General features: G+C 39.5%; 1 protein-coding gene across 2 annotated transcripts in view; it reads right to left on the minus strand.

Annotated features, from left to right (window-relative positions):
- Positions 1-8832: 8832 nt before the first annotated feature.
- TRAK2 (trafficking kinesin protein 2) overlaps positions 8833-26211 on the minus strand; it is a 61779-nt gene continuing 44400 nt past the window's right edge. For both annotated transcript variants that reach the window (XM_046658332.1, XM_046658334.1), the window contains exons 9-17: positions 25621-25751; positions 24874-24948; positions 23622-23759; positions 20944-21023; positions 20437-20640; positions 18700-18998; positions 17267-17530; positions 15306-15411; positions 8833-12789 (exon numbers count right to left, since the gene is read on the minus strand). In XM_046658332.1, the coding sequence (XP_046514288.1) occupies positions 12111-12789; positions 15306-15411; positions 17267-17530; positions 18700-18998; positions 20437-20640; positions 20944-21023; positions 23622-23759; positions 24874-24948; positions 25621-25751 (1976 nt within the window). In that variant the 3' untranslated portion in view covers positions 8833-12110. The remainder of the gene's footprint in view (positions 12790-15305; positions 15412-17266; positions 17531-18699; positions 18999-20436; positions 20641-20943; positions 21024-23621; positions 23760-24873; positions 24949-25620; positions 25752-26211) is intronic.

Raw genomic sequence — 26211 nt, forward strand, 5'->3', positions numbered from 1 at the left:
CGTATAAGGGCTATGTCCTCGTCTACCATCCCAGGAAGTCAAGAGAGACTGTCTAAAACTGAAAAATCAACAAATGGAGTAGAGGCAAATTATTTAGAAGTATGAAGTTAAATTCCAAAAAAAGTAGCTAAAGGGGTTGAAAATAATCGCCTCTAGGGAGCTCGCCGAGGAGAACTGACAAGTGAGGAGGGGTGGGGCAGAAATTGTGACTTTTCACCAATGAATTTTTAACACAGTCTGATTTTTAAACAATGTCTGTGGATTACCTGATAAAAAATAATGCCAAAAAAATGTTATGAGAACCAATAGACCAACAAAAGCATTATAATGACAGCAGATTAAACTCAAAATTTTAAGTCAGTGACTGGCTCCCAATAATACACTGGAACAAATGTGCTTAAGAATCAGCTGAAAAACGAAACAAACCTTCTTCTGTAACATGACTGAGGCTTGAGAAACCCAGTTATGAGGTCTAACGACATTTAGAGCCAAAGGGGATTTTAACATTGAATCCGTTTTTCAGCTGAGGAAACTGAGGCTCAAAGACGTGAAGTGACTCGGGGCCGCCTGTAGCTGCTCAGCGGACAGCAGAGCACTTGCTGGCTCCGCTGTGAGTCCGCACCAGGTGCTGGGAGGGTCTGAGCACCCACCTGCCCGTGCCCTCAGGGAGCCGGCAGCCAGTAGGACAGCCGTCAGAAAGGGAGCTGAGGGAGCTGCGCAGCCAGGGCAGGAGACCCGGCCTTGGAAGAAAGACGACGTGTGCAGGCGGAGGCAGGTGGAGGCAGGTGCGGGAGGCCCTGGGTCCGAGGGCTGGGCCCAGGGTGCCATGTGGAGTAGAGGTCAGGACTAGACAGGAGGCCAGCATACTGGGTAAATAGCTAAGGCGACAACTGCCCCGCTGTGTTGGGGGTCCAGTCAGATCTCAGGGGGATGAGGTGAGGGAAGCAGGTGGGATGGAGCAACCCAGGTGAGGAGACAATGTCACAGGGCCTAGAATTCGGGTACGAATCTGAAAGGAGGCTGCAGCAGTAGCAAGACAGCAGGTTTGCTTCTGCCTGGGACCGTGTATCTGCTTCCTGTGAGGACAGGGGCCCATCCTGAACTTGGGGTGTTAGCAGGTGTCCCTGGGGTGGGAAGTGAGAGGCTGGGGCAGGCCGTCCCCCAGCAGGTGTCTCCCCTATTCCTTTTCTTGCCCAACTGGACGGTGGGTTCTTGAAGGCCAGGCCTCCACCATCTGTGCCCCCCACGGAGCCTGGCAAGGGGAGTTGTCCACAATGGGTATTATATTTTTTTCCTGAGTAATAAACCAGGTGCCTGCAACCACAGGGACCAGCTCAACAAGGAGAAAAGATACCCGTAGGCAAAACTGCAAAAATATGGCTGTCATTACGATAGTATAGATAATATTAACAATTAGAATCAAAAACCCAAAATGCAGGGGCTGGCCCCGCGGCCGAGTGGTTAAGTTTGCGCGCTCTGCTGCAGGCGGCCCAGTGTTTCATTGGTTCGAATCCTGGGCGCGGACATGGCACTGCTCATCAAACCACGCTGAGGCAGCGTCCCACATGCCACAACTAGAAGGACCCACAACGAAGAATATACAACTATGTACCGGGGGGCTTTGGGGAGAAAAAGGAAAAAAATAAAATCTTTAAAAAAAAAACCCCAAAATGCACAGTAAATTATGGCACAACCAATCAGAGGAGCAGTACACGGATTTTAATTGAGCACTTTAAAGCCTGTGGAAACATGAAGAAATGCTTATGAATAAAGATATAAAATGGTATGTATGCAATGCACACAATTATGTAAAAGCATGTACCTATATGGACAAGGGTTAGAAAAGAATATAATGAAAATTGGACCATAAAATCAGGATTATGATTTTTTTATTTCTCTGTAACATTCTTTACTAAAATTTTCCTTGGGCTTTGGAATCAGATGGCCCTGACTTTGCTCAGAGGCTCTGCTACTTATCAGCTATGGGACCTTGAGAAATTTACTCTTACTTTTCTGAGTCAGTTTCCTCTGCAAAACGGGGATGTGGGTGTTCACGCCTCCTGGACTGCCGTGCACAGAAACGAGACCGCCTCAGGAGAGCTCTTGGCACAGTGCCTTGTACACATTAACTTCTCAAGAACTGGTAACTGAGTTCAAGGACATTATGAGCCCCAGGGGTATTTTGTATACAGAAGCTTTTATTTCTAATTTCTTTAGGAGAATATGTTTATTTGTGTGTGTGTTAAATTGACTTAGGCTCATTGTAAAGAAAATCATAACACAGAAAAGCCTAAGGAAGCAAAAATTATCCAAAATAAACACCTAGAGATGACCACTGAAAATATTTTGTTAATGTCCTCTAGAGTTCCCTCTAGTCTGAAGAAACAGATTTATATAATTTTCTGTAAAAGGGACAAACTATACTTACATTCTAGACATGCTTTTTCTCAACAACGTCGTGCGCTTCTTTTAATGTCAGTAAGGACAGATATAGCATCATTTTTTAAACAACTTTACTGTGGAGAAATTTTTTAAATGTACAAAAATAAAGAAAACAGTACAAAGAACTCACCCATCACCTAGCTCCTACAATTAGCAACTTGTGGATAATCTCATTTATCTGTACCCAGCTCACTCCTCCAACACCAGATTATTTCAGAGCAAATTTGGTCGTTCTTTTTCGTTCCTGTTATGAACAATGCTTTGGTGTATATTCTTTTGTTCTTAAAGAGTAAAGGCCTCTCCCTCCCAACCCCCAAGGCGATGGTACTCAAAATATTTAACTACCAGTAAGACAAGGCTATTGAACAATCAGAATAGACATGGGCCACGGGGCTGGAACAGGGCCCCGGGGGACCCCACTCCTACCCCCGGGCCAGGCATTAACCCCTTAGTTGCTGAATTATGAGGAGGCCTGAGGGTGCCAGGGGAGGAATTGGGGTGACCAAAGTGGCAGGGGGGACATTTGAGGGTCCTTGGATGATGTATCCAGACAACCAGTATAGCAGCATTTCAATAACCGGGCATCAACCCTCTGCTTCCAGTACTGTCCTAAGAGGGAAGCACTGTTAACAGTTTCCTGGGGTATCCTTCCAGAAGAGTTCTATGAATATATATGTATATAATCTTTAAAAATGTTTACATGAATGAGGCATACTTTACCCACTGTGCCGTGCCTCGCTCTTTTTACATAACAGGACAGCTAGTACATATTTCTGTATTGGCACAGATGGATCTACTGCATTCACAGAGGCTTGATGTTGCCTGTATGGCTCTAAGAATATAGAGGTGTGTGTGAGCATGCACACGTGTGTGATTTAGGATCCTTTCTCCCCGTTCTTTTCCTTTTTTGCATCTTTCTCTGATCATTTTACCTGAGGCTCACTGGACCAAATGTGCCAATTGGTGACACTGTAGTCACCAGTGAGCCAGCTGAGCCTTCGGAAAGGTCACTGGTTAGCATTAATAACCAGAAGAAAAAATTATATAAAACATCTTTTCCTAAGAGCTTACCTTGGACTTCCCAAAGATTTGTTTTTCCCATGTGGTTCCTCTCCAAGTCAAGAGTCTTAAAGACACCACAATGTTATGGAGAAACTGTTTCCCATGAACACAGAATCAGAATTCATTTTAGGCCAAATCCAGAGGTTCAAGAACCCGAGACTTGAGTGGTCATTCCCAGACCTTAGTGGTTGTTGAAATCCAAAGCAAAACTCCACAGCCTGTGGAGTGACAGGCTCTCAGGGAATCCAGTCAAAGGCTTTCACAAAGGCTGAGGTGGCATGAGCACGAATTTCCCTCGTAAAGACAATCCAGTCTGAGTCTTTCAATATGGCAATGAAGTCAAACTAGAGGAGAAAGTCACCCCTTGCTTCAGACTCTCTTGACTCAGGCCTTCAGTGGCGAGGTTTGTCTCTGGGAGATGGCAAGAGAAGGTTTGTTTCTCTTGTTACTATGGAAACAGAATAGCACACCTCATTGGCTCAGGCACTCTCCTCTTAAAGGGAGAAGGCTGGAGAAGCAGCCGGTAAGCAATTCTCGAAGGCACAAGACAAAAGACGCTGAAGATGTACTTTCAGAGGAAATAGAATTAAACAGTGCTCCTAGGCTTAATCGGCCTATGGCAGAAGTTGCCAGACAGGATCTGTGATGGATGTTTAAGTTCCTCTTGTCATTGGCTCACGGAAACCTAAAACTCCAAAGCAGGCACTTTCTTCCCTGAATAGAAGGGTTCAAAATCCATAAAAGTACACATCCCCCAGAACAGGAGTCTTTTTCAGTTGCCAATGGGTTCAGTTTTTTTTTCCCCTTAAATAAAGATGCTTTTGCTCATTATAGAAAAAAAAACCAACTAGCTTCTTAGACCAGTGGCTTTCATTTTTTTTATTGCAAGTCATTATAAGAAATATATTTTACACATTTGAGAATAAAAAGTTGCTTGAAATAATAACCTTATTATATACTACTCTCATCTGTTTCTTTTTCTTTATTTTAAAATCAAAGCTGATTACAAATCCACTTGATTGCTTTCAGGATCCATTGATGAGTCACAAACCACAGTTTACAAAACATTGCTGTAAGTTCAACTCCACACTTGCTCTCTATTTTGTGCCAGGCGCTGTTGTGAGGTGTGGGCTAGAGCTCAGTTCCTGTGCTCCGAGGAGCTTAGAGACTAGTGAGGAAACAGACAATTAGCAAGTTCAATAAAAGCACAATGAAGCTTACATTAAGGGCCTCACCAAATGCAGGGGGAATGTATAGCAGATATTTCTCTTCCAGTTTAATGAGTTAGGCAACAGTTTTAATCAGAGAAGAGATCTGACTAGCTTTGCATATTAGAAAGATCATCCTAACTACAACGTCGATTGGAGGGGCCAAGACAGGAGGCAGGGAAACCAGTTAGGGGTCTGCGGCAGTGGTCAAATGGGACATTATGGTGGCCTCAACTAAGGGAGAAGCAGTGGAGATGGAGAGAAGAGGCAACAGGACTGGGTAATTGCTTGGATGTCAGGGAAAAGGAGGAGGTGATGAGGATGCCTGGGTTTCTAGCTCAAGCAACTGAGTAGATGGCAGTTGCATTTATTGAGATGGGAAAGTCTGGGATAAACAGGCTCAGGGGAGCAGATCATGACTTCAGGCTTGGGCACGTTGAGTTTGACCTGCCAGGGAGTCATACAAGTGGTGATGTCTATTCCAGAATTTGTTAAATGTTTGGGGAGTTTAAAAGAAGAGTCTAGGCTGGAACATTTTAGGAGTCTTCGCAGTAGATAGTACTTAAAGCCAAGGGAGTGGATAAGATCACACGAGGAAAGGGTGTTGCATAAGAAGAGGGTCAGAGCAGAGCCCTGGGAATACCAGTATTTACAGTATTTCTCAAAGTGTGCGTCATGTGTTAGTTAAAATATGTACAACTATCACTTAACTGAAAGTGGCTAAAATCAAAGAAGTTCATTAATTTCATGAAATGCAAAGTCTGGAGATAATGCTAACAGAGTTGAAGCAAAAACTCAGCCATGTCATTGGGGAACTGGGTTCTTTCCATCTTTCTGTCATGTCAGCCTCAGATGTCCAGTGAGGGGAGCCTCGTGGTTGCGCTACGGTGGCCACAACTCCAAGCACATGAGCAGGCTGCATGGAGACAAGACTTCAAAAGCTAAAAGGGAGGGAAAGAAGTTACAAAAAGAGGACAATGGATAGAATTGACTAGTCATCCAGTCAAATCCATCTCCATCTAGAGATCGGATACTTACTTCAAGTCTGTTTATTGTGTGAAATTGTATATTTAAATATTTTCTTATGATTTAAAAGAAGCAGGATTTGGGTCTCATGTGGAGAGTGGCTAAAAACAAAGAGACAAAGGAAGCGGGGCCTGAAGGAACACCCTGGCCACTTGACTTGGCCAAGGCTTAGTATCAATTACCACTACTCTGGAATTTTTCCTCTCCTCTTTTTAGACATGCGTACAACTTTGTCAGCTCTAAAACAGCAGAGCGGAAGGAAATGAAGGCTTGTAGGAGTTACGTATTAATTGCCCATCTCTTTGATTGAATTTAGGGAAACTTTGGGATTGCATAAACAGCTCTTTCCAAAGACCCAAGGAGGGGCCGATGCTACTAACATCCTCAGTAACTTTCCCCAAAGCAATGTGCCTTAGTATTTGGAATGGAGGTGGAGGAGGCCAGAATACCAATAGCATAACAAAGTAAGTTGAATAAATGAATGAAACTGTGACATAACAATTCAGCTCTTGTATCAAAATTAGTCTGCACCTCGGCTGGGAAGTGGGCACACCTCGTGTGATGCTGCAGCCCTCGGGATGTGGCAAATGTGATCAGCCCCAGCACTGAGAGGCTTTCCATTTGTGGCTCTGTGAGAACACTCTCCATGCAGAAGAGTGTCTCTTCTCATTGTCTCCGAGTTCCTTAATTCCCTTTGATCATTTCTTGTCTTTCAAGATCCGACCATCGGGTGCTATACTAAGTCCCACTGACTTATTCAGCTGTTCCCAAATGGCCCCTTGCCAGGGAGCCACAAGAATGATGGGAGAGCCTGCAGTGGCACCCTCACACCTAGAAAGAGGGGCCACTGCACTGAGCCCTGGGCTCTGCCTAGCACAGGCATTCAAAAACTCGAGTTTATTAACAAACATGTGCTTGATCTGGAGCTCAGCTCTGGAACAGCAGGACCTGAAACCCTAAACATCTGCTCTCATCATTAACATCATGCAGGCCCCAGGAGAATGCTTCTCCACGTCTCTGGCCCTTTATCTTCAAAATAAAAGATGACCGTGTCAAATGCAAGGGAGGTTTGTGGGTCGCGCTGCTGGTAAGATCAGAGACAGACCCAGCTTTGGAATGCATGGTGGGCAGGGGCAGCAGCAGTGAGGTTGAGAGGAAAGGTAACTTCTAAAAAAAAAATAGCATGATTGCAACACATTTACACATAATGAAATACTGTTTTCCAGTGGTGCTGAGTATCTGCTTTTTGCTTTTCATTTTTTAATTTGTAATTCCACCGGTACTCATATATTGGAGTGGTACTTGCAAGAACTGCATATGGTAGCTGAAGAACATTTAGCAATATGAATTCTGATTTTCTTTAAATTTATATACACATAGGTTGTAGGGGAGGAAGAAATATTCCTTTGCCCTCTAGGTTCTTCTGGCTGGTATAACAATTGAGTTGACATGAGACACAGTAACAGAAAATCAAACAAATTAAATAACATGTATACGTGGGAGAAACCCAGGAAAACTGAGTAAATTGCCAAAATGGCCGAAGCCACCACCTAAACTACTATCTTTAGCTAAAGACCAAGAAGGATGTTGGAAGTAGTGGTTTGGGACTTCAAACAGAAGAAAGATTATTCACGTGGAGATGGAAAAGCAAATGTTTGGTAAACAAACATTTGCCATGCCTTGCAAAGACAATGAGACATGGAGGGGATTTTGATCAAACGGGCCTTGCTAGGTTCCTGTCTATCACACCTAGTTCATATTATACTATAATCAACTATGGTGATAGCTCCTTCCTGAAATAGGCCTTCTGTCTTAAATTATTTTACGCACTTAGGAGGGAGGTCAAAGTTTCTTCCTGAATCTTTTGTTCTTAAAAACAATCAATCCAAAGAGACACACTTTAGGGTGGAAAATTCTGATCCCCTACAAGGTCTAGAAGGAGTGAATGAAGCATGGTGCCAATTCTTCAAATTATTGTATGACCTAGAGATTGCTTTGAGAGGTGGTCAAACAGCCATGTGAGTGGTAGTGATTTATATGAAATTAAAATAACTTTCTAAAATTTCTGGCCCATTGCTGTAATGTTTGCTTGCTTTTTTAACAACTTAGTGATTTTGCTGAGAAGGCAAGAAAAACAAACTTTATGGAATAACTTTGGTCTTTACACATTTGGCTCATATGTATTTTTCTCTAACATCTCACATCACCTTTGGTGTGTTTTACTCATACTTTCTCACACTGAAGAATAAAACACTTCATGCTAATGTGGGCAACACTATCTGCCAGCCAACAGTTGTATTTTGGCATCTTTAACAAACTTGCACAGCATCATTTGAAAATTTTGTGGCATCTTGGCCCTTAGTTCATAAAAACTAATGAAAAACAGAAAAACAAAACTGATACTAGTATAACTCAAACTTAATGAAATGAAAACAAAGATGCAAGTTAACAGAATGCAGAAAGCCTCAAGTCTTTACCCTCATCAGAAGGGTTTTGGACTTAAACACATCTCCTGATAATCATGTGTGAAAGACAACACAATTAAAGATGCTAGGAATATCACTAAATTTCATGTCAAAGAAATAGAGGCTCATATTTCATTTATTTCTCACAAGGTGCTAATTCTAAATGGATATTAAATGAGTTTTTAAAAAAACACAGCAATTAAATTATGATGGAGATGAGAGAACATCAAAGAACGTTTTCTACTAGAGTCCAGCAATTTTCAAATTTCGTTTCTTGGAAACATCGACAGTCAAGAATACCAACAGCATATTGTGGACTCTAGGAAAAGAATTGCTTCACACTTCCGGAATCTTTTCACATTAAAGGTCTACCTATCAACGACTCCAGATTTTAATTTTTGCTGGTGTTACTTTGCTAAGGAAACAATATGGCATATATAGACAATCTGTCTATTCTACTTTAAAAAAATATCTAAGAAAATACAATAAGATCTGTTCACAACTTATGACTATTGTTAGTTTGGCAAACAGAGGTTGTTTTCTGTACCAAAAACAGCATAATGGAAAGGAAAGACAATGGAGTATTATCTGCGAAAAGAACTGGGACAAAAACACGGGAGACAAACGAAAACTTATGAAGAGACTCAGGGTTTATTATCTGATTTACATTTGACAAAGCAAAGGCAGGTGCACAAAGGGCTGTTTGACAGAGTTGAGCCCAGATGTCCAACAGCAGTACTTCCCCGGCCACCCCAGCAGGCACTCACGCTGCTCCTAGGAGCTGTGCTCTGCAGCCAACCACTCTGGGTAGATACCTGGAGCGTCGCACCTGGAGTACACGCATCTGATGTCAAAGGAGTGGACCATTAAACACTAAGAGCTCTAGTTGCAGACGTCGAGCCAACGTTAGCAACCAACAAGAACTAATCAAGTACTAGAGAGGTCAGAAAAATAACAGGCTTGGAATAGGATATAAAATACACCATTAATAGAGAACAGGCTCTTGTTGAGAGCTGCCTCTAACTTGTTTCTTCCCTTTGCCAAAGTCTGCTCGTTCATGTCAAATCAAGGACACATAGTACAAAACTTTTTAAAAACCTACTTTAACAATGGTCATTAACTTCTCCCTAAGACCCACACCTAAGGCTATTTATGTAAGATTTGGGATCATCATAATTCATGGAAATTTTTAATTCTGAGCTCATGAAGGTATCCCTCCTACTAGATAATAGGATACTCAGAAATACCTGAGGTATAATCAGTGAGAACCTTCCTGAAGGAGAAAAAAGACAGATTGGAGTTTCCTATACTGGCATAAAAGTACACACGCAGTTATACAGAAGAACTAAAATGTGAACTATACTAATGCATACCAGATAAATCGAGGAGGAACTTGCTACAAGGCTCCAGTTCTTCTCATTATACTTTGCACACAATTTTGTTGTAATAGAGATTCTCAGGCTGTACCAAAAATGATTTTAGGTGGAAACTTCAAAAACAGCAAAACCCAATTTCAAAACAGACTTCATTTCTAGAGACAAGCATGCACCAGTATACAATTATCATGTTTCTGGTGGAACAACAACATCAATCTAATTTTCAAAAACCTAAGTATGGTTCTCTTTCATCTGACGTGCTTAGGCGGCTGTGAATATGCCCTTGCCTTGCCTCCTAAATGATCATTTTAACATCGGTTATAAAAAAGTATACTAATTATATAGAACACTCCAAAATCTAGATTAATTTATAGCTATTTACATAATATAAAAAAACCATAAATCTGATAATTTAACACTTTGTACTACTCTCTGGTCCTACATTTTCCTACTTCCTGATGTGGCAAGAGGAAGATTACTTTCTTTGAGAATAAATAAAAAGCTTTAGAATTAGCTAAAATAAGCACCCAGAGTTACTTTATGAAGTAGAATCTCAAATACTATTTTTTAAAACGTGAACTGGAATATTCTGAAAATTTAAACATCAGGAATTCTTCTGGTTAATGCCTGCCACAATCAGGGACACTTACTCTGACTCGTGGACCAGCTAGAATGCTTTCTGAACATGCCTGTGTACGGCCTGCTGACCTCAGCACGACTGAGCAAGGAGAGAGAATGGGGAGAGGACACTTCCACTTTTTGTTTTTAAGAAATTTATTTAGAAAAATTTTATTGAAAGATTCTAAAAAGCACGGAAAACTCACATTTTCTTGCCATTGCATGCATGTTGGTTTTTCTACCCTTTTGAGCACAAAGCTCTTCACATAGGAGAGGCACCTCAAGAAGAGAGGAAGGACCCTTCTCTGGCCTGGAATAGGTGTATGAATGGGAGCCAAATGTGCAAGATTCATCAAGAATTTTTCAGAAAATTGCCTTTCAGTTAAGTTAGAACAAAGGAGCAAAACACTTGCAAATTAAGCACAGAAAAAAACGTAATATGTCTCTCATTTTCAAAAACAAAATAATTAGCCCCCCCCCCCCCCATTGTCTCTCCATCATGCCTTTCATATAATGGTATTTCTTTCTGAACTGTACGGCCTAGATAAAGCCACGTCATCTGATGAGGAGCAGACCTTGATCAGCAACACTCAAAAAACAGATCTGTTTCTTCCCGATTCACAGCCTTGCATCACACAGCTAAATGCTGAAACCTAATCCTTGAGTTTTACTTTGACATTTCGCATAGTTTGTAAAAAAAAAAAAAAAAAAAAAAAAAAAACCCCAGAGAAAAAGCAAAAGCTTTCACTCTCCCATTAAAAAGTTTGTTCTCTAATTCTACAGATATCAAGAAAAAGGCAGATGTTTTTTAATTTTATTTTGTGTTTAAAAAAACTACAATCTCAAAGCAAGCACCTGGGTTTTACTTCAGCTTATAATTTAATGTGCCTGAGAATTTTTGTGCAAATACATGTCATCTTTCATTAAAAATATGCATAGCATATCTTGGAAAAAGTTTAGTTACAACTAACTTTCCTTACAAAAAAACTTACAGACATAAATACACAACATTCCCTAATTCCTATGATTGCACTTCTGGTTGAATCCCTTCCAGCCTCCATGGAAATTTGAAAGACGTAATTATGTTCAAACGCATTGGCCACTGCACTTATTCAGAAGAAATATTCTGAAAACAAGTTTCCTTGGTTCCAATTTACCCATATTTTCCTTCTTAAAGTAATTCCCTCCTACTCCCCACTCATGTTGTTTTTTGGGGGGATATTTACAAAAATACAGTTTTAAAAAATGAACTTTTATTAATCACAAATACAAAATGAATATGGTGGCATTTGGGCTCCCAGTGGCTCAAGGGCCTGAAAACAGAAAGCAAACGGGAGTCTCCACTCTTCTGATCTTAAGAAAAAGGTAAAATTCCCCGTGTGCTAATGCTGTGAGCACAGCATCTGATGGAGGTGCAAACCCATGAGCCATCTCATGGCTGCCTCAGTAACAGACTGAGCTTTCCCCGGCAACCCTCCAGAACAGCTTTCTACAGGCGATGTCAAAGCTGCTGCTCCTTTCTTTCCATCTCCCAACCTGGGTCCTCCTTGCTTGTGCTTCCCAAAGTAAATGTGCTAGCAAATTCAGTATTTCTGGTATGTTTCAATATTACTGAATTTATTTTCTAGTCACTTTTTATTTTCAAGACAAGAAAACCCAACTGAAGGAGCGTATGAAACCTTTGTTCCCTTTCTGCCTCCAAACACTCATGACTCATCCATTTACGCTTTCAGCTTACCAGACCTCATCCATTAGGGCCTCACTGCAATTCTGTTTCCATTCTTCCACGTTCCCCTTCCCACGTTCACACCCCTTCTGCAACGTTCCTTTTCTCTCAGACCAGACTACATGTATCAGTGCAAATCTATCCTTCATGTGCTAATTTGTCTAAGAGGTCAGTTAACTGCTGAACCTCAGTCCTCCTTCAGGATATCCATTTTGGGTGAAGATGTGCAAACTGGGGTGCCAAAGCTACCCATCATCACTGGAAGACTCTGATTCCTCCTCAGTCCACTCAATAAATTGCTACCTGAATTTAAATAAACAGCAGAGTCTGGTCTTTGAAGACCAATTTCTGCCTCTTGGCTTCTTCCATTTTTGTGCGTATCAGAGGTCTGGATCACTCTGGCTATCCCTAGTCTCTTCAGCCTGTCCACTAAGTTCATCTTCAACTGGCCAACATCAGGAGGGTTCCGGGAAGGTCTCAAACCATACATCTCCTGGAGGAATGTTTCAGCTGGTCGGGAGGCCAAAAAATTTTCAGAGAGATGCACTCGAGGCTCAAAGGGCAAAGGAGAAGGGCAAGGTGAGTGAGACGGTGAATTTGGTGGTGTGGAAGGAATAGGCAGGGCTTTAGGGAGAGGCTGGAGGAGGGGGCTCTCTGAAACTGGGCTCTGGTACACTTTAGCAGAGATGCCTCGCTCTTGCAGAAGTTTGGCCAAGCTCATGGTGCTACTGAAGGTTATAGTGGAATCTCGTCGGTTGGTGATGGATTCGCCAATGCTGAGTCTATAGGACATAACAGGAGAATTCACTGCGGTGTCTGATGAACTGCCACCACTACTTCCACAGGACAATGAAGGAAACCCAGAGCTTTACAAAGAAAAAAAAAGCAGGAGAGAGAGTTTAAGAACAAAAGCAATCTCCAAGTCAGCATTTAAAGTAATTTACAGTAGTGATCCATGCCAAATACAGAGGAACAGGCAACACATCAGTAAAGAACTCTGTGCAACATATCTGAGGAACAAAAATTCTCATACGTCACTTCAGTTATTCGTTAACGATTTGTAATTTGTAACTTAGTCATTAACTTATTTCTTTTCACAGAATACAAAAAGTTTATTGTACTCTTAGATAACTTTATTCTTAAATTTTAACTCTAAAATATATACCTGTGGGAATACAACTAAATTTTATGACAGAAATCAAAGAAATTAAAATATTAAAGAAAGTAATCTTTAGAAATTTTTATTAATATATCCATTCCACAAAATGAAATATACAAAGAGACAAGAATCCATGAGTAAACAAACCTTCAACTCTTCAGAAAATATAACCTTTCAAAATTAAACCTAAGATGCTCTTCTAGGGAGAAAGTTATTTCTTTCTAATCTGTCAATTATATTACTGAGAACTAATAAAGTTCTGATTGTTGAATTTCCACTTTCAAGAATGTTAATTCAAACAATAGCAGTATAAGGATACCCATGGAATGAATTTTTCTCAACCTTGACTTAGAACACTTGTTTCTGGGAAATTAAAAATTTGACAGCTATTAGAATCTTTCATTTTATTCCATGTTTTGTTAAAAAGAAAAAAACCTAAATAAGAACTCATATACTCAAGGAAATGATGACAGAATGGAGAGGATACTTGTTTAGCCAATTTTTCCCCCTGGAGCAAATGTTACCAGTATTTAACAGATAAACTTTCCCTTTAACACAAAATACTCAGTATATCAAGATACCAAGATTTTTAAAGATTATGAAAAAAAATGCAAGCTTAAGATTAATAAATAAACCTTCTAAAGTATCAACTTGTATAAAAGGAGCAAAATGCAAACAAGTTTGCCTCCTTGGCCAACCCAGTCCAACTGAGAACCTCTAATCCTATGCAGGCTCTCTACTGTACTCCCAGCCCCCACCTCCCTGTCCCCACCTGCCTGTAGTGCACGTTTCCCAAACGTACACTTCGTATGATGGCGTCAACCTGCACTGAGAGTCCCTTAGGAACCAACTTCATAAAACTTATCTTGTTGACTATAAGAGCAATGTAGAAAAACTGCAGATACGCCTCTCATTACAGACTTTATCAAGAGCTTTATTGGATATCACCCAAATGCTTCCCTTCTTATAGACATTGTGAATCTTAACCTTATTTCCCTCCACACTAGCAGCTAGAAAGTTAAGACTCAAATACATGGCTCACCTTAGCAAGTATACAAGACTTGATGGTATAACTTGTACATTAGTTATATTCCTCTACATTTTATATCCTCATTCTTGATTCCTCTTTGCTTCATTTTTCTTCTCTATTTCTAGTTAACATTATCCTGCAATGTTTTACATATCTTTGAAAACTACCTTACGTTCTTTTGGGAATTGGTAGGATAGAAAGAGCAGCAATATGGCTTAATAAGATCCCTCAACTATGCGTTAGAATATCCACGTTCTAGTCTGTGTAGTAAATAATTTGGCCTTGCCCAGAGGGTTCTGGCCTTTTCCCTCAGCTTCTGGGAGGTAATCTATGCCATGTCTGATAGAAGCATCTTTGTTTAAGATGGAAGCTGGCCATAGTAGATCTTGGGGTGGGCCTGGCCATACCCAATAGTTGTAGGGTAGGGGCTGGCCAGGCCTGAAAGACCAACCACGCGATTTAGGGTGGGGGCTTTGGGTCAGTGGGCCTGGAGATGAGTTCAACCATACGGGTAATCAATCAATCAATCAATCATGCCTATGCACTGAAGCTTCAATAAAAAATCCAGACACTGAGGCTTGAGTGAGCTTCCCTGGTTGGTAATACTCTGTGTGCACGAGCACACATCGATGCCAGGAAAGTAACGAATCCTAAGGACAAGGGAAGCTTCATGTGTGGAACCTTCCCAGACTCTACGTGTCTCTTCCTTTGGCTAAATTTAGTCTGTATCCTTTCCCTGTAATAAACAGCAACCCTGAGCATAACAGCTTTCTGTGAGTTCTGTGAGTCCTTCTAGCAAGTTATTGAAGCAGAGAGTGGTTTTGGAAACCCCTGAACTTGCAGCTGGTGTCAGAAGCGAAGGCAGTCTTGTGCGGAGGACTGGTCCCTCACGCCTTGCAGTTTGGCTAACTCTAGGGATAGTCGTTTGCTACCTGTCTGCCCTTGGACCAGCCACCTGAACTTGCTATGCCTCGGTTTCTTCATTTACACAATACATACTCACTTGCCCTGCCTACTTCAAAGAGTTACGACAGTCAAATGAGAAAATACAATGTGAAAATATTCTAAAGACAAATTAGCACAAAACATTAATTACAATTCTGGGACTTAAAATAAAAGGAATTTTTGAAAGAAATTGATGAACACATAGTTGAGGAGAGAAGTGCAGCCTCCGGCGGCCCAGCCCCTCTTACCTGGGGGTGACCTGGGTGATGTCAGAGGGGTGTAATATCCTGCAGGTGGTGAACGTGAATGTCGAGTTTGTGCACGACAGACACTTTCCTGGGTTTGAGGTCGCCACTGAAGTTGAGATTTTTAGGGAACCATACAGACAAGTGAAAGACTAGGTTAATAATGTAAAAAGTTCATCATTATTTATTAATAATACAGCATTTATCAAGGGAATTTTTTACAAAAATCCCCAATCTAAAAATGAAATATACAAAAATACTGTATTAGTATCGACTGGTTAGTATGTAGTTAAATCCTTCAATACTTTAAAACTGTAATTCGAAAGGATCATAGATAGAAAAAAGAGAAAAACACATGAAAAAACTCCCCACGATCTAGCCATCCAATCTTTCTAGGAGAGCCAAACTGGCTGCTCCGTGGTTCTCAAAGTGCGGCCCGCAGACCTGGTGGGAGTCTACGGGTCAGCACTTTCACAGCAACGCCAAGCTGCTATCTGCCTTTTCGACAGGGCTGGCCTTCGCACGGCTGGTGCAAGAGCAATGGCAGGAAAACTGCCGGCTCCTGAGCACAAGTCAAGGCAGTGGCACCAAGGTGTCCGAGCATTCTTCACTGTTGTCCACTCACAGTAGCAAGAGAAAAAAGCCAGATTCACATAAGAATTGTCCTTGATGAAGCAGTAAAAATTATTTATTAAATCTTGCCCCTTGAGTCTTTTCAACGTTCTGTGTGATGAAACGGGGAGTGAGCATCATGCACTCCGCTGCAGACTGAGACACATGGTTATGCAGAGGAAACGCACACGTGCAACGGAGTCGAAATGTTCTCAGGGAACACCATTTTTACTTGAAAGAACGACTAATAGACAAACTACAGTTATCCAGACTTGGATATCTGGCAGACATTTTCTTGAAAATGAATGTAGTGAGCCTGTCTCTTCAGGAAAAATAGCTGGCAGGATTTGCTGCCAGTGACAAAATCAGCTTTCAAGTGAAAATAAGAGTTTTGGAAAACGTGTATTCACTTGTATTGAGAGCCTGAAAGCTTCCTAATGCTAAACGACCTACCTGACGAGACAGGTGGTGATATCAATGCGACTTTAATATATTAAATATATATATATCTGGAAGATCTACATAACTTAGTGAACCAGTATCTTCCAAATGACCAATGCCTGATGTTATAATATCACGCATGGGTAAAAGACGCATTCCAAGTAAGACAGACCAATAGATTTTAATGTAACAAAGTATAAAAGTTCACTGATAGGGTTTCAGATTCCACATTGCTACAAACCTTAAAGAAACTACAACTTATCCAGTTTTGGTGTAATATCAAAGAATACTCACAAATAACTGAAAAGACTCTTAAAATACTCTTTACTTTTCCAACTACATATCTGTGTGAGGTTCCATTTTCTTTATACTCTTCAACCAAAACATATATTGTAACAGACAATGTAGGAGCTGATAGGAGAACCCAGCTATCTTCTATTAAGCCATAAATCAGACACTGGCAAAACTGTAAAGCCAAACCATTCTTTTCACTACTTAAAAAAATAGCTATTTTTCATAAAACATATTATTTGTATTAATATGTAATTATTTTTAAATGAATTAAATATTTTCATAATTTCTCAGTTTTGATTTCTAATATAGTAAATATCAATAGATACAACCCACATTATCAAGCGATCTGGAATTCTCAGTGATTTTTAAGAGTGTAAATAAATCCTGAGCCAAAAAGGTTTGCAACCCACTGACTGATCTGATCTCTCTCTGCCCTGTCTATTTATGCAGGCTGGCTAAGAAGTGGAGAGACTCAGAAGATGTTCATCATCTTATATTCAAGATGGAGTACACCCCAAGGAAGATTTAAACAGAGGCAGTCAGCTGACCATACAGTAAGTCAGAATGCAACAAGTACTAGCGGTTCCCAGACAACATTCAACTGAGCACTTTCTCACCTGTAACTGGACCACCTGCTGAAGTGACGGGTGGAAGGAAGATTCCTGTTATTGGCTTGGACACTGAAGGTTCCTGTTGCACTTGAGGCTCCTGAACCTGAAAAGTGATACCCTCCTCATCGTCCTCTTCTAAATCTGAGAGGTGATAGATGGCATCCCTGGGCAACTGGGTAAAGCCTTTCGTGATGACACCTGGTCGTGGGTCAAGAATGGTTCCTAAATGTGGCTGAGCCAGCTGCTGCCAGTGGTGCAGAGTTTGTGACCCTGAATACACAAGACAAAAAAGGAGCATGTTTTACATCTCCCGCAAATACTAAATCTTGAAACAGAAGCTAAAATTATACAAGTAAAAAAGTAATGATAATAATAAAACTACTTATTTGGTCTTAATATTTTGGTAAAATTTGTAAATTAAAGTTCTCTGTGGAAGACTGACAAGATGCTAAAGGTATAAATAATAATCTATTTCAAAAGTTAACTTTAAAAAAGACATCTAAAGTAGCAGTGAAACAAGCCAAGGCAACACTGTTAAAAGGAACTAGGATGCTGAGGCAGTGATGAGAAGGAAGCTATGTGCCTCAGAGGTGGTGCTGTATTTTCGCAGGTGACAAAAATCAATACTCCTTTGCTAAAAAGCCAGGCTCCTAGGTTGGAAGACACCTTGAATTTCAGTATTTTTTTGCATACTTTCCCACTTGCACCAGATGCAATGTCTAACTATGTCTCAACAGTCATTTCATCCTAACAATGGCAGCTCTGACAAATACCTGTACTTATCATTAATGAATAAAACTAACTTACAGAACCTTTGAGTTTGAGGGGTCCTTACAGATTACCTACTTAAAATTCTGCCTAATGAAGACTCTTTTATGATAATAGCACAGAATCATTTGAAGATTGTCAATATTTTAAAAAAACAAGAAATTTAATTTGAATTCAAGTTCTATCTGAGGAGAGAACAGAAACTGAACTGAAATTAAGAACTGAAAAAAAGAAAAATACAGACACACATAACTCTAAGTAAATGACACTTCTTGGATAAAGAACTCTTTTTTGAAAAGCAAGGTACAGACGAAGTATTACATCTAGATTATTCTTATTTATCTACCATATCCCATTTATCTTACCATAAAAACTGCTGTCAATGATATTCTTTAAGAAAGGACAAGAAAAGATTACTCCTCCCCCCTCACATTTATATTAAAAAACACCAGCAGATGAGAATTGAGGGCCGATGACTTGGAGAATGCAATCTCTTCATACACTGTCCACAAAGTACTACAAGGCACTGTTGCCCCAACAGCAAGATTTAGGGACAATAAAGCTATCTTCTGCACACAGTGCTCTTATAATTACAATACAAATCTCAATTCCAGGGCAAGGAAAGGCCAATAAGCAATGTGGCTTAAAAATGGTCTTCACTGATTTATTACCTTCAAGAGGCTTGACAATTTGTAACTTTTCAGGCATAAAGCCTCGAAGGCAACTGACACTGCTGAGCTCTGTGGTCTCCGACTGGTCAGTGCAGAGAGAGGCAAGGCTCTCAGTGGGGGTGCCACAGCCACTAACCCCTTCCTTCTGGTCAGCCAGAACCTGGATCTTCCGTTCCCACTCTTCAGCAAAGAACTGCTTCTCACTTAAGTAGTTCTGTCGTCGCAGACTGAGGCGATGCAGTGCTGTGGCCACATCACTATCTTCAGACGGTCCTGGCTGACCCACTTTCTCCATGTTCCTATGGGAAAATCACATTCACTGATTAGATCTGTAAGGGTCATGAGCACAACCTACACCTCTCCTTTCTACAATGGTGAATGTTCAAGAGACTGACCTTAAAAACACAGTATTTTTTCTCAGATACCTGGAATACAGAAATAGTAACAAGAAACCAGAATCACTAATATTATGTATCATTTTTACACATCATTTCAAGTGACTTCAGATAGGCAAAAATATACTTTATTATTATATGTGTTTCCTAACTTTTCTATTTTACTTTATGAAACTACAGATATAACTATAAATTCAGCTAAGTCAAAAAAGTAAATATTATATTTCACTGAATCTATCTTACCATTGATTGCAAGAGATACTACTACTTTATGTCATATTAAGGAAAAAAACGCTACCTATTAAACTATGACATGCCATTAGTTGTAAAACATAAACAATTCCAAAAATATTAAAATGTGAAAAAACTTGCTTTGGGCCATGGAATCCTCTAGATTATTGTATTGTAGAACATTTAGAACATGTAGCACATTCTAGAATATTGTAGAATATTTAAAACAACAAGAATGGTAACTACCATATTTTCATAATCTGCAATAAACATTTTTTCACTTCTCAACATTTTTTAAATTGGAGGTATCTTATAACTGATATCAAAAGAAAGAGAAGCCAGCTGAGTTGCAGTTGCTCCTGACTACTATGTGTGAATTTACAGAGATCTGTCTGTTAGATCTTCTCCTAAGGTAATTGTGTACAACGAGGCAGTAGTGACACACCAAGCTACCGAGTGCAGAACCTGTCCACCACAGACCAGGCACTAGAATCAAACCTCAGGGAGATGGATTTCTGCAATAGGAAAGATTTCTCTCAGGTGGCAGACATCTATCTTTCAAAAGCTTTCACCTGACTTTCCAGTAATGCTGTTTAACTTCCAGTTATATGCAATTCAATGAACTGAATGAATGAAAAGCAGAAAAAAATCTAAATTTAAACAAACAGGAAATTAAAAGCAAACTAGTTTTCCTCAAAAGATATTTAAGCTTATTGTTTATCGTAAAGGCACAAAGCAGCTGAGCTTATGAGCATGGTTTACAAGAAGGCATCATCTGAAGCTATGTGTAACTGCCAAGGACCACAGAGATTCAAACAAATTTGACTCTGAATGTGAAGAAGATTTAGACACAAACTTTGCCATACCGAAGAAGAAAGTAAGCTCCACTTTGAATACGCTTAATTAAATGTAGCTTTTTCAATCCAGAAACTTTTATGAAATCAGTGATCTGTTTTACAAATAATGATACAGGGCATCATTACTGGATGAAAACCGACAGTTCCAGAGCTTCCCTGGGACAGCACCCAGTAGGGCTGGAATTTGAGTGGGTGAATCCGGTATGTCAATGCACAAGCAACGCAGAATCACTGCCATGATCTGGGTTTCTTACCCTGGAGCGTCCTCTGAGCTGCTGCCCTGGTTCCGGAGTGTTCTGTCCTCTGTTTGCTGTAAACCAGACTCAAAAGGCTTTGCTGTCATGATGACACTTGAACGGTTGGAGCCTGGAATGGGTAGCAGAGCTGGCAATGGGACAGAGTGACCCCGGGTGTCATTGGCAACCCTGACAGTATCAAATACCCGTTTCTGTTGGGCTCTGTCAAAAAAGAAGTGTTCGTTATGCCACTACCGACCACTGGAGTGCTCTAGAAAAGAGACACGTATGTGCAGTTCATTAAAAATAAAGCCACCCTGAACAACCTCTAAAGCTTAGGAGAAATTATTAGAAAATAAACTTCAGAACAAGACAACGTTCTTACAACTGTGAGGACTATGAAGAAAAATCTGAATAGTAAGCAGATTTACTACTGAATCTCATAATATTTATCACTGTAGATTGTGGCTTCTTTTTAATTTCCATCCCGACAGTTGAGTGACAACCCTTGTGATCTGTACTTACTTTTGTTTAAAGAGAGAAGATTCCTCATCTAAACTCAGCTTCTTACGCATGGTCCCCTCAATCTCAGCTGCCAGGGATTCCTAAGAAAAAGAGTTTGAGATTCCCATGGTGATTATGTAAGAAGCCCGTCAAGAGAAATGAACTGTTCTTAAATCAATTAACAAAGTCTCCAGAATCCCATATTTTTGCTGTTATAATAAAAGAAAATACAAGAAAATAGTCATAGTCTAGAACAAAGGGTTTTCCCAAATGTAACTTTTTTTTTGAGGAAGATTGGCCCTGAGCTAATATCCAATCTTCCTCTTTTTGCTTGAGGAACATTGTTGCTGAGTTAACATCCATACCAATCTTCCTCTATTTTATGAGGGATGTTGCCAGTGTGGTTTGATGATCAGTGCTAGGTCCACTGGCATGCGAACCTGTGAACCCTGGGCCGCCAAAGGGCAGCACGCAAACTTAACCACTATGCTACTGGGCCAGCCCCTGGAAATGTAACTTTTAAACAAGAACCAATTACTTTTTCATGATATATTTTGACAGGAAAACAGTGGAAAAACTCAACATGATCAATAGAAAATATTACATATGCAGAAACACAAAAATAAAAGGTCTGAAAGGCTATAAACCAACATGTTAACAGTGATTCTGTGGAGGTCAGGATTTGAGGGTACGTAACAATTTCTTTTTGCATAATTTCTAACTTTTCTATAATAAACATGTATAGCTTTTATAATATAGAAAAATCACTAAGAGAAAACTAAGCAAGCTCCCCCTTCCCCTGGTCAGGGGTGAGGATTCAACTAGCATGGGTGGCATGCTCAGTGGGGCTGAGCTGACAATGCCTGGAACTGGAGATAGCACAGTGCGAATTCATGATTTTAAATATACACAGATAGATGAACATAAATAAATGGAAAGACAGATACAGATGTGTTTGTGTGGCTGTATGAATGAACATACATATATTTCCTAGCTTCACCTGCTGAGAGGGCCTGGAAGCAATGATACTCTAGTGGCAAGAGACACAAAGCACCCAGATCTTGGAGTCTAAATATCATTCCTCATTAAAAGCAACCAGAACTCCTTGGAGAAATGGCTGATTCCAGGACTAGGACAGGGAAAGAGCAAGATGAGCATGAAGGAGATCCCACTGCCATATCTGGGACCATTTAAGTATCAAAATAAAAAACAACAATAATGGATTATAACCCATCAACTAAAATAGGAATCCATGAATCCATACTGACACAACTAAATGAAAAAATAAATATATGAGACATAACAGCTCTAACTTACAAAAGAATACCAATTAATAAACCTTGAAAAAAATAATGGAATTAGAAAATCACCATTTGGCAATCATCATAGTAACAGAACTGAGTCAGACATGAACAATCAGTAGGTGCTGAAACCAATGGGCAAAAGTGTGATGAGGAACAGGATATTTAAAAAGTCTCAAAGTATCTCCCCACAAAACATCACTTTGATCACTTGGTTAAGGTAGTGTCTGCCAATTTTCATCATCGTAAAGTTAATCAGTCACAAGAATTTAATTAACTATTAATTAACATTGATTAACTTAACAGTGGAAAAAATTGGCAGATACTACCTTAACCAAGAGATCAAAGTTAATTTACATCATCAGTAATGGGATAAGTAGACAATGTGCACATCCAGATACAATGTACTGAGAAGAACGTGGCATTATTTCTGCCAAAAATACATTATCTGAATCTAATCATAAGGAAACACCAGACAAACCCAAACTGAAGACATTCCACAAAGGTCATGAAAGACAAGCAAAGACAGAACTGTCCCAGATTGAAACAACCAAATGCAACATATCCTTCAAAGGACACTGTCGAGACAATTGGCAAAATTTAAATGGGCTCTGTGGATGAGATGCAAGTATTGTATCAATGTCAATCTCCTGACGCTGATGGTTGTAGTGTGGTTATATAGGAGAGCATCCTTGTTTTTAGTAAATACACATTCAAGTATTAAGAGGTAACAGAGTGTATCTGGATCTTACTGTTAAATGGTCCAGAAAAAAAAAAGAAAACAATATGGCAAATATAGTAAAATGCTAAAAATAGAGGAATCTAGGTGAAATATAGATGAGAGTTTTTCGTACTATTGTTGGAACCTTATTCTAAGTTTAAAATTATTTTAAAATAAAAAGTTAAAAACCCAAACTTCTGCCCCCATATTCTTCAGAATATCTACTATAATTAATAGCTCAGTCTTTTAAATAATATCACAGGCTTGCATCTAAGTGTTTAAGAACAGAATTGTTAAAAAAACTCTTTGAACCAACATCACAAATTTTTACATAAACTCAGAAGTTTTCATTAATTTAATTCAAAAAACACTGTTTATTGATGAATTAAATAAACATGATGCCTGCCCTCATGGGGCTTACATTCTAACTGGAGTTAAATATACCCAGAAACTCAAGATCTACTGAAAGAGGTTTTCGATGTTCAGAGCACTATTTAAATAAGTGGCATGTGGTGGGCCTAGAGTAAGGATGACCCAAGTTTAAGTAGTTTTATGGTACAGACCTAAACCTAATTGCCTCAGGGTTCAATCATTATACCATCAGAAACCATATCACTCTCAGGACAATCTAATGTTAAACAAGTTTCCTTAAATATATATATTTCTTAGCTCCTTACCCCAGAAAAAGCTCCATATGACTGGGAGAAGTAGAGATGAGCAGCAGGGCCAGACCTACTACGAAGTTCCTTTATTTCTTCTTGGGACTCATGTAACATTCCCAGACACTCCATATTCCTGTCTTGTAACTCATGCAACTGAAGGAAAGGATGGTAATTAGTGTACTTTATTGTAGTCTCAAAACAACAATGGGGGGAAAAACCCATGGGGGTAAGTATTAATTTTATCCAGAGGGCTAGCTACCTTTATGAATGTAACTTCAATATAAAAACTCTGAAACAAACTAAGTAAGGAGAGTATATAGATTTCAAGCTGCCAGAATTAGGGGTGCCTAGGCCAGAATTACACATAAACATGATTTCCTAAAAAATGTGAAATGTAGCTGAGACAATCATAACTGTTAATTCAATATTTAATGCTTCATACTCTTAAAAAAACATAGAGGAAGTATAATAGCTGTGGTCAAGTTACGTTTAGCATAATGTTAGATACGTATATTTTTAAAATATCACTCTGAAGTATGTAAATGACAAGATCAAGTCTACAAAGTATTGTATAAGATGTCATGGTGCTCAATCACCCTAAACAAGTAGTTTCTTCTCCCTTGTTGTTTCGGAATCTTCTTTATAGTTAGAAACACAAGCATGGTGAAAGAGCACATAGTTTTCAGAGTACATTTTAACTTCAAAAGTTTCTTCAAGTGTGGGACGTGGACTGGATCATCAGCATCACCAAGGCTGGGGATGCTTACTGAAAATGCAGATTCTAGGCCCTTACTCTAGACCTACTCACTTGGAAACTTTTGGGGATGGTGTCTGGGAATTTCCATTTAAAACTGACTTTGCCAGGTGATTCTTATGTATGTGAAGGAACCACTAAATTACATTTAACATATAGAATTTTTATGTAGATATTTCTCCTGACATTATTTATTAGAATTTATTAGAAATTATCTTATTTTAAAAACTGTTGGGTTAGTTAAAGTAGACTGGTAAAAGAGTCACATATTCCTAAAGAATCTTATAAAAGTTAAGGTTTACCCTGTTAATTAAGAAGGATGCTGTTATGTCATTAGATTTAGAGACAGAATTTTTTAAATGTTTTACTTTTTAGATCTCATAATTTCATCTTAATCTTCTTTTGTTGTATTTGTAAATCTGGTAATCACCTTTAATCATTCTTACTCACAAGATGAAAGAAACCGTCCATCGCCCCCTCCCATATTACACAGGATAAAGAAGATTTCGTTACCTCCATTGTCAGTTGTCTTTGGGCATCTTTGGAAGCTTGTAGGTGAAGTCTCAGTTCTTCCTTCTCAATCACATGCTAACAACATATTCAAAGAGACATATGAAGACTTCCCTATAAAATATAGGCTACTCTCTCTCTCTTTTTTTTGAGGAAGATTAGCCCTGAGCTAACATCTGCCACCAATCCTCCTCTTTTTGCTGAGGAGAACTGGCCCTGAGCTAACATCTGTGCCCATCTTCCTCTACTTGGGATTGACAAGCAGTGTGTAGGTCTGCACTCGGGATCCAAACTGGTGAATCCCAGGCTGCCGAAGCGGAACATGCAAACTTAAGTGCTGTGCCACCAGGCCGGCCCCTACTCTCTCTCTTTTTAAGACACCTTAAGAGTGTCTCTCAGGGGTATAGTCTAGAGGCCTATAAAAAGCTAACCTTTCAAAAGCCAAATAAGAGCAATAAAATGGGCATAATACAAAATCCATCAAGATGTTCAGAGGACAACGAACATGAGTCAATAATTCACATCACAACTTTCTGAGGAAAATCTGACTCTACTCCACCGAAAGGATTAGTGACTTGAAAGCAGTTATTCATGATATTTCATGATGAAGACTAAAACAGCAATCACATTAAAGTACTGTAAAAGGGCAGGGACCATGTTCATTCTGCTTAATGTGTCTAGTACTCAGCAGAGTCACCATCCTAGGTGAGTGCGTCAACAAACATCTGCTAAACGAATGAATGAACCTACTTCTTTAAGTTTGTGCTGAAGATCTACAATCTGAGACAAAAGAGAGGAGATCTCTTCTTGGTATCGAATCAGTTCATCACTCTTCCCAGACAATTCTTCAGTCATTCTGGACATCTGAGCATTTGTTTCACCTTAGAAACAAAATGAAAATTTAAAAATTAATATAAATGTAGGGTAGGGGTTGGCAAACTATGGTTTATGGGCCAAATCCTGTTTTGTAACAAGCACTGGATTATCACAAATAGATTTTTCTTTAACATCAATTTAAAAAATAACCCCAGATAACCCACAGCAAAAAATAAAGGTTCTTCTGATATAGGCTAATACTGGGAGTTAAACAGGAGGCAATGAAGCTACAAAGAGATGACTCATAAAGGCAAGCAAACTACAGGTTTTGCCTTAATCTTTTTCTTTATGGAGGACAAGAAGGCTGAAAGAAATAGGTGAATTGTACATCTTTGCGAGTGCCAAGACATAATCTCGTTTATGTCTCTGAGAACTCTTCAGGGACATATATAAAATCCACAAGCAATGAAAATTAAACTTAACAAATCTAACAAAGGAACAATTTTGGAATGAACAGCCACAATC

Source organism: Equus quagga, chromosome 4 (genome assembly GCF_021613505.1).
Source record: "Equus quagga isolate Etosha38 chromosome 4, UCLA_HA_Equagga_1.0, whole genome shotgun sequence".
Taxonomy (NCBI): domain Eukaryota; kingdom Metazoa; phylum Chordata; class Mammalia; order Perissodactyla; family Equidae; genus Equus; species Equus quagga.